Genomic DNA, 12,153 nt, shown 5'->3' on the forward strand with positions numbered 1-12,153 from the left:
TTTACATGTTTAAGATTCTGTCATTTTCTATTAAATACAGTAGAGTATAATCCTAACTGATATGAGTAATTCCTGAATTATTAGGAAAAAATACTTACACCAATTTCATATATTATGAAAGTGCTTCAGTGGCATATTTGAACTGAATCACAGTTAACATTAAAAATATACCAAATCAACAATGTAAGCTTGGCCCAGAAAAAGGGTAAACTTTAATACTGGAGGTAACCCCAGCAGCCATACAGTTTTATTATACCCACATCAGCTGAGATCGAACTGTGTATCCAAAAGTTGCCCAGTCGGCCTCCTGAGCATCTGTCATAAAGCAAGCTATTTAATTTGCATACAGCCCAGCCCCTTAATAAAGGTAACTAGTAATATTTCCTTTGTGTTGAACCAAAGAAAAGCAAAATTCTCTGTTACAAGAGGAACGCTGGCTGCTATGGGTTTATGTTTTTAAAAATTTCTTATTTTGGGCTGCACTGGGTCTCTGCTGCTGCTCGGGCGTTCTTCCAGTTTTGGGGGGGGGGTGGCTGCTACGCTGCAGTCATGGTGCGCAGGCTTCTCTTGTCACAGAGCACAGGCTCTTGAGTGCGCGGGCTTCAGCAGTTGCAGCACATGGGCTCAGTAGTTTTTGTTCCCGGGCTCTAGAGCACAGGCTCAGTATTTGTGGCACACAGGCTTCGTCGTTCCGTGGCATGTGGTATCTTCCCAGACCAAGGATTGAACCTGTGTCTCCTGCATTGGCAGGCAGATTCTCTACCAGTGAGCCACCAAGGGAAGCCCTCTATGGGTTTTAATCCTAGTTTTTCTACTGCTAAACAGATTTGATTTTCATTGTATGCTATGATTTTAGGGCATTCAACTCAAAGAGAATATGCAGCTTCACTATTGCTCCTTAATTCATGGAGTTGTGCAACCATCTCCAATTTTAGAACATTTTTATCACTTCCAAAAGAAATCTGCCTATTAGCAGTTACTTCTCTATCTTCCCATCTCCTCAGCCCTGCTGCTGCTGCTGCTAAGTCGCTTCAGTCGTGTCCGACTCTGTGCGACGCCATAGACGGCAGCCCACCAGGTCCGCCGTCCCTGGGATTCTCCAGGCAAGAATACTGGAGTGGGTTGCCATTTCCTTCTCCAATGCGTGAAAGTGAAGTCGCTCAGTCCTGTCCGACTCTTTGTGACCCCATGGACTGCAGCCTACTAGGCTCCTCCGTCCATGGGATTTTCCAGGCAAGAGTACTGGAGTGTGTTGCCATTGCCTTCTCCGCCCCTCAGCCCTAGGCTATCACTAATCTAATTTTGTCTCTATAGATTTGCTTATTCTGATTGTTTCATAGAAATGCAGTCATACTCTTGTGTCGGGCTTCTGTAATATCTTAAAATTCATTCATTTTGTAATATATCAGTATTCACTACTTTTTATTGCCACATAATATTCCATTGTATGGATATACCATATTTTATCCACTTATCAGTTAATATGAACATTTAAATTGCTTCCATTATTTGCATATTAAGAAAAATATTGCTGAAAACAGTGTACAAGTTTTAATGTGGATGTGTGCCTTTATTTCTCTTGGGTGTATACCTAAGAGTGCAACTGCTGTGTCATACGGTAAGTGTTTACCATTTTGAGGAACTGTGAAACTATACCAAAGCAACAGAACTATTTTTTATCCCAATTAGCAGTGAACTGGGGTTCCAATTTCTCTATATCATCACCACAACTTAATATCTGCCCTTTTGGTTAAAGCCAATCTAGTGACTGTGAAGTGGTATCTCTTTGTGGTTTTGACTTACATGTCCTTGATGTCTAGTGATAACAAGCATCCTTTCATTTGTTTCTGGCCATTTGCATGTCTTTTTTAGAGATCTGTCAATTCACGATCCTGCTAGGATCTAAATGTCTGTGTCACCCCAAAATTCATATATTGAAAAGGAATGCTTACTAAATGGTATTGGGAGGTGAGACCATTGGTGGACGGTAAGATCATGGGGGCAGAGTCCTCATGAATGGATTAGTTTAGCACCCCTTAAAAAGGGGGCACCAGCGAGATCCCTCATCCCTTGTACTGCCTGAAGGCATTAATAAGTCTGCCATCCAGAAGAGGGCCCTCACTGACCATGCCAGCAACCTGGCGTTGGACTTCCAGCCTCCAGAACTGTGAGAAATAAAAATTTTTATAAGCTAATAAAGTGAAAGTAAGTACACTTTTTAGTAAGCTACTTAGTCTGTGCTATTTTGTTACAGAAGCCCAAACTAATACACATCTTCTGCCCAATTTTTAGGTGAGTTGTCTTTGTGATGAGTTTTGAGACTTCTTTATATATTCTGAATACGAATCCTTTTTAAGATATGTTTTATGTTTTGCAAATATCTCCCCCCACTCTGTGAGTTGAAATTTCACTTTTTAATGGTTGATTTTTCAGCACAGATGTTTTTAGGTCCGATTTATCTACTTTTTCTTTTGTCACCTCTGTGGGGTTGTATTTAAGAAGGCCTGGTCCTATAAAAGGTAATGAAAATATATACTCCAATGTTTTCTTTAATGAGTTTTATAGTTTTAGCTCTTACATTGAGATGTATGATCCATTTTGAGTTCATTTTCATGTATGATGTGAGGAAGAAATCCAACTTGATCTTTTCTGCATGTTGTTCCAGTTGTGACTATTCATTCCCCACCGAATGGTCCTTGACACTCTTGTTGAAAGGCAATTAACTATACATGTGTGAGTTTATTTCTGGAAACTCAACTTTATTCCATTGACCTACATATCTATCCTATGCCAGTTTTCCACTTTTTTGATTACTGTAGCTTTGCAGTAAGTTTTCAAATCAAGAAGTATGAGTCCTACGACTTATTTTGACTATTCTAGGTCCCTTGAAAACCCATATGAATTTTAGGATATGCTTGTCAATTTCTATTAAAAGCCACCTAGAATTTTGATAGATTGTACTGAATCTTTAGATCAATCTGGGGAGTACTGCCATCTTAACAATATTAACTTTTCTAGTCCATGAACATAGGATTTCTTTCCATTTATTTAGGTGGTTTTTACTTTCTTCTTTTATTGAATTTATTCCTAAGTATTTTATTATTTTTAATGGTATTATAAATGGAGTTATTTTCTTAATTTTTGGATGATTAATTGAAAGTATATAGAAATACAGTTGATTTCTATATATTGATCATATATCCTGTAACTCTGCTGAACTTATTTTAAGTTCCATATGTCTTTTTCTGTGTATGTGTGTGTGTGTGTGTGTGTGTATTCTTTAGGATTTTCTAATTTAAGATTTTCCATATATAAGATCACAGAACCTGCAAATAGGGATAGTTTTTCGTTTCTAATTTAGATGCCTTTTATTTCCCCATCTAATTGCTCTAACAAGAACCTCCAGTACAATGTTGAAAAGAAATAATGAAAACAGACATCTTTGTCTTATTCCTGTGCTTAGAGGAAAAGTATTCAGTCCTTCTCCACTAAGTATGAGATCAATTGTGGGTTTTCAGATATTCATAATCAGGCTGAGGAGGTTTCTTTCTATTCCTAGCTTGTTGAGTGTTTTTAACAAAGGACAACAGATTTTCTGAAATGCTTCAGTTGTGCCCATTCAGATGATCATGTGGATTTTGTCCTTTATTCTGACTGATACGGCATATTATAGTAAGTGATTTTCAAATCAACACAGCATGTCTGGGGTAACAGCACTGGTCATGACGTACAGTCCTCTTTATAAATTGCTGGATTTGGTTTATAGTATTTTGCTGAGGATCCTTATGTCTATATTCATAAGTGATACAGATTTTTCATTTTTGTTTCCTGTTATGTCTTTGGTTTTTGTATCAGGGTAATACTGGCCCTCTCACCAAAATCTCCACTTTTTCCACGAGTGCTTTTAGGCTTGAACTTCTCCAGTCTGTTCCAAATAAGATCATTTCCTTTGGGGAGAATTTTTGAGCTCTCTGTTCTTATGGCCTGTCTCTTGGTCACTGCTCTGGAGCTGGGGCTGGGAACTGTGGCCTTTTTCTTAGAATGATTCCCTTACTTTGTGAGTGGGGCACTGGAGGGATGCAGTTGCCTCTGATTCTTTAGCTTGCCTCAAATGGCATAAAACCTCTCCCTTATGAGCAAGATGCTGTGAGAACAATCAGAGCCCCAGTATTCAAGGGTTGCTGAAACAGGCAATGAATGGGGGCTGAGTGGAGAAGTGGGCCTCCCCGTATCCTGGAACCAAGCCTCTGTGCTATAGAGCTGGGAGGATGAGAACTCCTGACAACCTGTCTTTCCCAGGGAGATGCTCTAGCCCTTGACTGGGGGCTAGTGGGGAGCAGCAAGTTGTGGCCCAAGTGCTACAGAAATCACTGTTTTTACTGCAATATACTATATATTTTCTTGAACAAATGTTTCTTCATTTTCTATAGTCATAGACACACAGATACATTTTTTTGTCTTTAATAACTTTCACCAATTATGTTGTTTTGCCGGGAAGAGGGACTGTGCAGCTGCCCATCTGCCTTTCCAAAAGTCACCACTCAATTCTATTATGTCTTATAATCCTATTTATGTGCCAATTCTTCATTTAAAGAAACCAGGTAAAGAAACAAAGCTATTTTTGGGAAATCTAAATTTTGCTCCTACCACAAATTATAGAACATTTAAAAACACTTATCTATTTCAAGATATGAGGGGAAACAACTAAAGAAATTGCAGTTATAATTCTATTTTTTTCTAGCATAAATTTCAAGGTTATTCTGCTCCTGCTTAAAAAGTGTTCAAATATCATAACTGGAAAAACAACAAAAAGACAAAAATAGTTTATAATATATTTAGTCATAATTTGGTGATTGACATATTTCAAGGGAAAATGTCAGATTCTTCTCTTCTAGCTTAAGTAAAATGTTAAATAGTAAAAGACTGTAGGAAAAAATACAATCCCTTTTCTGAGCAGGTACTGCTAACAGCTTGGGATATATATAGTTGTAGACTTTTCTATGCATACATTAAAAACATACAGGGGCTTCCCTGGTGGCTCAGTGGTGAAGAATCCGCCTGCCAATGCAGGAGACGTGGGTTCGATCCCTGATCTGGGAGGATCCCACATGCTGCAGAGCAACTAAGCCCATGTGCCACAACTATTGAGCCTGTGCTCTAGAGCCTGGGAGCCACAACTCCTGAAGCCCGCGTGCCCTAGCGCCTGTGCTCCGCAACAAGGGAAGCCACTGAATGAGAAGCCCCTGCACCACAACTAGAGAGCAGCCTGCCGCTCACCACAATCAGAGAAAAGCCCGTGCAGCAACAAAGACCCAGCACAGCCAAAAATAAAGAAATATTAATAAAATATTTTGGTTTTGTTTTCCTACAAAAAAAGATCATATACTGTTCTACAACTTGCCTTTTTTCCACTTAATATAATGGGCATCCATCCTTTCAGGAACCTATATAGAAATAACTCCTTCCTTTTCTTGTTTGCCAACATTTCATAATATGGATTTATCACAACTCTCTTGTTAGGTATTAAGTTTTTCATTATTATAATCTTTTGGGAAGCATCGTTGTACCGACAGCTTTGTACACTGTATATCTACAGAACAGAGCATTTTAATGTTTCTTCCTGCCTACTGAACTGCCTACTGATACCATTGGATTGTCTGTGGTTTCTTACGGACTCACAATGCTTCTGAATACTGGATAACCTTTTAAATCCCTTGTAAAAATATGTTCTATATATAAAAAACTGCAAATAAAGCCAAAATCTTTGAGGCTTTTACCCATATAACTGAAATTATGATCTACACAAACACATTTGCTATACAGAATTTACTCTCCAAATACCTTACCAAATTAATATTTGACAGATAAACCATAAGAATCACACAAAAAACCCACTCTTCAGCTCAACTGGACATCTGATAAACAGGTTGGTACAACAAATAAATTCAAAATAAAATGGAAAAAAGCCTGAGGAGATACTAAAAGTGAATGAAAGATTTAAAAACAAAGCAAAATAATCTCATCTTAAATTCTATGTTTCCCTCAGGCATCCATTTTTATTTACTGCTAAACAGTATTCTACTGTGTGGATGGACTGTACAGTAATTTGCTTATGCATTCACTTGTGGATGGATATTTGGTTATTTCCAGTTTGAATCTTTTATGTCTTTATTTTACTTACTAAAATTTCTCCATGCAACATACAGAGGTTCTCCTGGTTCCTGATGAAGATTGATATTATCCCATAACAGCTGAATATAAACAAGTTTGCTATCCTGGGACAGAGATGACAGGGGAAGCTAAAAAAGATCAATAGAAAGTATTAGTACCCTAAGCATAGTAATAACTAAGCATAATAGTAATTACCAGTGGACCTAGCAAAGCTTGATTATATAAAACAGATGAGTCCTTTTAAAAATTCTAGACCTGAAACGTGGCATGAACCCTTCCTCCTGGGACACGGTGCAGCTGGAAAGGCAGCCACACCCTCGCCCGTCACACACTGCACGTTCCTGGGGAATCTGGTGCTAAACCATTCGTAGATGACTTGCTTTTGGGTCGAGATTTAGTACACAGCAGAGCAGCTCCCTCGCTGTGATCTACTGCAAGCCAGCCCTTGACATAAGGGTTTGTAAAAAAGAATAAAATTCTAGACCTAAAACTCTGAAGAAAAATTTTAATTTTTTTTATATCTAAGTACAAATGTTATTATTTTCTGAGGTGCATGATTCTCATTCTGACTTTCAAGGACTGAGTGACAACTTGGTAACTGGCACGGCAGTCACGTGAATGATTAACCTCCATCACAACGAATTTTAAGGTACGAGAAAGTACAAGTTATTACTATCTTGTACTGACTAGTACATAAATGAGTTAAAAGAGTTTACAAGACTCTAAAAGTTTATTGTGCCTCCGATGTATGTTTGGGGTGGGGGGTATCTCTCGATATTTAGTATCATAAGCTTACTGTCTCCCTGGGAGTCAAGGATGCCAGCTCAAGCAGAGTCAGCCAGACTGTGGTCTTAGCCCCCCATCGCTTATTCAGTATGTGACCTAGCAAATTAACTTCACTAGTTTTTAATTATATCTGAAAAATATGGCTAATACAAATCCTTTAAAATAAAGTTGTGAGAATTTCAGCTGGGAATATCTTTTTTTTTTAAATTTTTTATTTTATATTGGAGTATAGTTGATTAACAATGTGACAGTTTCATGTGGACAGCAAAGTGACTCAACCATACATATACAGGTATCCATTCTCCCCCAAACACCCCTCACAGATGGGAATATTATATTTTGGAATAAAAACTACTTTTCTAGCTACCCCTGCCACTAGAAATGATCATATAACCAAGTTTAGGCCAAACAAATACATATGAAAAGATTATATGCAAATCTAGGAACTATCCCTAAAGAAAGAATATATTCTCCATCCATTTTTCTTCTTACTGCTGGCTGGAATATGGATGTGGCAGCTTGGAAGTAGAGTACAGCTATCCTAGACCAGGTGTAAAACTTGGAAATGGAGGCCACACTGCAAGCAAAAAAGATAGAAGGCTCTCAAGTCTCTAGCATTATACCATCCCTGGACCACCTATCTAAAATTTTAAATGAGAGAGAAATAACCTATGATTTAACACTACTATTGTATACTTCCTAACACCTGAAGTTAAGCCTCATCCTAACCAACATGAATATAGTGTAAGTATAGAAGTTGGTTCCCTACCTGTACGCCTCCATTACAATGTTCAGAAGTGAGGATAAGTCCTGGCAAGTTACTAGGAAGATCCAAACGCCTGAAATACCAAACGAGGTTCCAGAAAATGATTGGATGTTGATTGATGAATGAGGATGTGTGAATCACCTGATCGCCTTCATTTTCTAGCAAAGATTCAAGTTCTTTGCGAAGCACTAGAGGACTCAAGTAAGGCACAGAAACAGGGGGAGGGTTGGGTCTTTTTCCTAAAGGATCCTTAAAAACATAAAAAGATGTGAATATGATAAATTTTATTATGTATGTTTCAGAGTATGTCTCAATGAGAGCACACTTTTCTGTCCTTTCAAACTTATTTCAGGGCCATTACTACATGTAGTAGAACACCCTAAAGAAAACATAAAAGAAGAAAAAGTACTTAATCATAAATACCCTTAAGTTAAATGATTATGAACAAAAATTATTAATCTATATACTAGGCCCTGTTTTAAACATGAGTTTCTCTTATCACATTAAGAGCAATGCCCTATGTATGACTGATTTTTCCTTTTCAACTTTTTACAAGAAATATTTGCATTTCTGATGTTTCATAATGATACCAAAAAAATCTGACTTTATCTTCCACGTAAAACTCTTAACAGATGAGGCCATTTTTTGTGTTAATATTTCTTGATGTGGCTTTAAAATATATCTAACTTGTTTATACATTTGACTGCAATAAAAACTAAAGAGCAATTTTATAAATGAAATGACATAAGGAATGAAAAAAGAAACCCAACTTAGACTTTGTAAGTTGTGCACAATTAGAATAAAGTGTTTATGACCAATATTAACAAGCACCCATGGTGCCCAGATTGAGATCTCCAAATACTGTTTTTCTCTAAAAGCAATGTTTCTTAATGAAATGACTGATTAGAGGTCTGAAGAAGGAAATATGTAACACTTGAGCATCAAACATCTTGTAATACAAGAAAGCAAGAAAAATTTTAAAAAACTTACACAAAAGTGAAAGTTGCTCAGTTGTGTCTGACTCTGCAACCATGGACTAGTTCATGGAATTCGCTAGGCCAGAATACTGGAGTGAGTAGCCTTTCCCTTCTCCAGGGGATCTTCTCAACCCAGGGATTGAACCCAGATCTCCTGCATGGCAGGCACATTCTTTACCAGCTGAGCCCCCAGGGAAGCCCAAGAATACTGGAGTGGGTAGCCTATCCCTTCTCCAGTTGGTCTTCCCAACCCAGAAATCAAACCGGGGTCTCCTGCATCGCAGGCGGATTCTTTACCAACTGAGTGATCAGGAAAGCCCCACAAAAGCTACTAGAGTTGTGTCAAAAGGAATAAGGCACCAACATGTAGAGGCATCTAGCTGACCAAAGAAGGAATAAAATAAGCATCAATAAGGGTAACAACAGCAATGGATATAAACATAAATGTTTAAACCCATGAGTTCATAATTATACCCTATGCCCCCAGATAATGGATCACCTTGGAGAATGCTAGGAACCCAACTTGTCACTGTGAAGTTTGATAAATAAAAGGAAAAAAGAAAATCAAACGTTTATCTTGCTTTTCCAACATAAACTGCATCTTTGGAGAAAATCAGACAAAAGCCATGGGATAAGTTTCTCTTTAAAAATATATTTCATGAAGAACATGACAGAATTAGACTATTGTCATTTTATAGCTCCAAATGGATAACTTATCTAGGCATTAAGGGGTTAACAGCTGCCAACCCCACAGAGATAGTTCATGTCCCTCGAGACATACCACTACTGATGAAGTTGTCTTGTAAAAATAAACAAGTGAACAAAACAGAACAAAAAACCCGAATCTGATGAAGCTTTGAGTTGCAATTACTTACGGGGTTGTATTCAACAAATAAATTACAAGGGAAAAAAAGAGTCTATAGATTTAAAAAGACTAGAAAACAGATCATCAATTACAAAGCATTATTTGATCCTGATTCCCCAAACTGCAAAACATACATACTTGACATTTTTGAAACCACTAGAAATTCGAACTAAGATTGAATGACCCTGATATCGTTTGTTATTCCCTGGGTCTGATAATGGCACTTTTTTGTTTGACTTTTGGCCGCACCGTGTGGCAAGTGAGATACTAATTACCTGACCAGGGACCGACCTGCACCCCTTGCGTTGGGAGTGTGGAATTTTAACGACTGAACCAACAGCATTACATTTTTAAGAGTCCTTATCTCTTAGAGATAAATATTGAAATATTGACAAATGGAGTATATGCTTTAAATTTGCTTCAAATGGATCTACAAAAGAACTGAATGAGGGTATACCTGACAGAAAAAAGTTGTAAGCTGAAAATTACTGAAGCTGGATGGTGCCACAAAAGGACTCATTATACTCTTCTATTTGTATACATTTTTCAAATTTGAAAGTTCTTAGCCTGCTTATGAAAATGTATCACTTTTCATGTGATTAAAAAAACCTCTTACAGAAGAAGATGCTATTTTAATAAATACTTACATGAACACACAGTATAATTATAATGTTACATACCACAACTTCCTGCAGACTGTTTGGAAGACTAACTGTTGAAATGCCATGAAACGGTCGCTGGGAAAAGTCCATATTTTGCAAGGGACCTCCAACACTGTGACTCCTAGTCAAAGACACATTTCGTTTTGATAAACTATTAGGCACAGGTGAAATTTTCATAGTTTGGACATCTCCGCTGGCTTTCATTATTTCATCACTTAAAAAAATGAAGAAGAAATGCTGTGGTTAGATTGGTTTAAACAATCTAAATCTGTAGAGCTAGAGTATTTTCTACAATAAATTTTGAATGTACTGAATATATCTGAGAAGAGTCAGTACTGCCTTATAGGAATTAACTTTTCTTCAGGTATTTTTGTAAAATCAGTCAGAAAAACAGGATGGAGTGGATGATCTGATGAAGGGTAGGAAGAGGGTATATGGTAAGTATTATGGTATTATTTTTAAAAGATTGAGTACCCATTCATGTGCTCTATTCAAACAGTATTTTACCTTTATTAAACAAAATCACCTGGAAGTATGTATAATGTATCCAAGTAAGTAATATAGATTCACTGTCAAGTATTTAATCTCTACTAGGCCATGACCCGGGTTTCCCTTGTGGCTCAGCTGGTAAAGAATCTGCCTGCAATGAGGAAGACCTCATTTGATCCCTGGGTTAGGAAGACCCCCTGGAGAAGGGAAAGGCTACCCATTCCCAGGATTCTGGCCTGGAGAATTCCATGGACTGTATAGTTCATGGGGTCGCAGAGTCGGACAAGACTGAGTGACATTCACTTTCAGGCCATGACCCACCTAAGAACAGAGGTCAGATTTTATTTACTTTTTTTAGTGTTTAGCATAATGCTGAGCATACAATAGGCTCTCAATAAATGTTTGAGTCAATATTTAAGAGTTAAAGGTATACTTCACTGTAAAGAGAGTATGTATCTAGAAACTGGCAATGACTACACTGAATGGGAAAATACTGTTTACTGTTGGGAAGTTCATTTTTGGAAAAGACCACTGTAAAACATTAAACGGTATTAAAAATGGTTTATCATCAGATTCATTCATTAGATATTTAAACAACGTGAAAATCGCTCAGTCACGTCTGACTCTTTGCAATCCATGGACTACATAGTCCATGGAATTCTCCAGGCCAGAATACGGGAGTGGGTAGCCTTTAAAGTTACATTCTTAAAATGCCAGAACTAATTGTCTATGTCAGGCAGGTTGTATTTAAAGATGAAATTTTTACAGGGACACCCAATTTTTTATGAAGAGTTCTCTGAATTCTATGGTACCTTGATTCAACTGCAGAGCTTGTTTCTTCAGTAATGGTCTGGTTATGTTTTGGCAAATCCATAAAGTTGATCAGGTCAGGTTCTGCTGAACTGGATATGGGTTTGTGCTCCGAAGGTTCACTTGCCAATGGAATGCTGCCACTTTGTAAACTGTCACCAGAGGTACTTGGTCTCAAGAAAAAGCTAAATATGGATCCGTCCCCCAAAAAAGGAAGTATAAAAAAGTCTATAAAAATCCTAGAATCCTCCAAATGTCATCATATTTACAATCACTGTATAGTAAAATACTCATCAATAAATTATACAAATCCATAGAAATGCTGCCTATTTCAAACACACACACACTCTTGCTCTCATTCTCTCTTCTTCTCTTGTCTGAAACTTTTCAAATGAAAAGTCATTATAGTTCAATACAAGACTCCTTCAGTTTTTAAGAGACACTAAAGAAAGCTATGAAGGAAGTTGGAAAGCAAAATATTTCATTAATTTTCTTAGTTAAAAAAAATAAAGAATAGCATTTTAACATGTATTAACCTATAACTATTTATAATACCCTTCCCCCCACTTAAGAATCTCCATTTTTGTCTTTAGTCATTCTTTCTCCCCTCTATTAATTCAGTAATTT

General features: G+C 37.3%; 1 protein-coding gene across 12 annotated transcripts in view; it reads right to left on the bottom strand.

Moving 5' to 3' along the window:
- DENND4C (DENN domain containing 4C) overlaps positions 1 to 12,153 on the bottom strand; it is a 110,550-nt gene that overhangs the window by 6,786 nt on the left and 91,611 nt on the right. For 9 of the 12 annotated variants that reach the window (XM_081498712.1, XM_081498775.1, XM_081498741.1 and 6 more), the window contains 4 exons: positions 11,529 to 11,711; positions 10,246 to 10,441; positions 7,727 to 7,972; positions 6,182 to 6,299 (listed from right to left, as the gene is read on the bottom strand). In XM_081498712.1, coding sequence (XP_081354838.1) covers positions 6,182 to 6,299; positions 7,727 to 7,972; positions 10,246 to 10,441; positions 11,529 to 11,711 — 743 coding nt within the window. Of the gene's footprint in view, positions 1 to 6,181; positions 6,300 to 7,726; positions 7,973 to 8,713; positions 10,442 to 11,528; positions 11,712 to 12,153 lie in introns of all 12 variants that reach the window. The other 3 variants (XM_081498781.1, XM_081498766.1, XR_014056239.1) reach the window with 2 other exon arrangements.

Source organism: Giraffa tippelskirchi, chromosome 1 (genome assembly GCF_054371585.1).
Source record: "Giraffa tippelskirchi isolate mGirTip1 chromosome 1, T2T-mGirTip1v1.2.pri, whole genome shotgun sequence".
Classification (NCBI taxonomy): domain Eukaryota; kingdom Metazoa; phylum Chordata; class Mammalia; order Artiodactyla; family Giraffidae; genus Giraffa; species Giraffa tippelskirchi.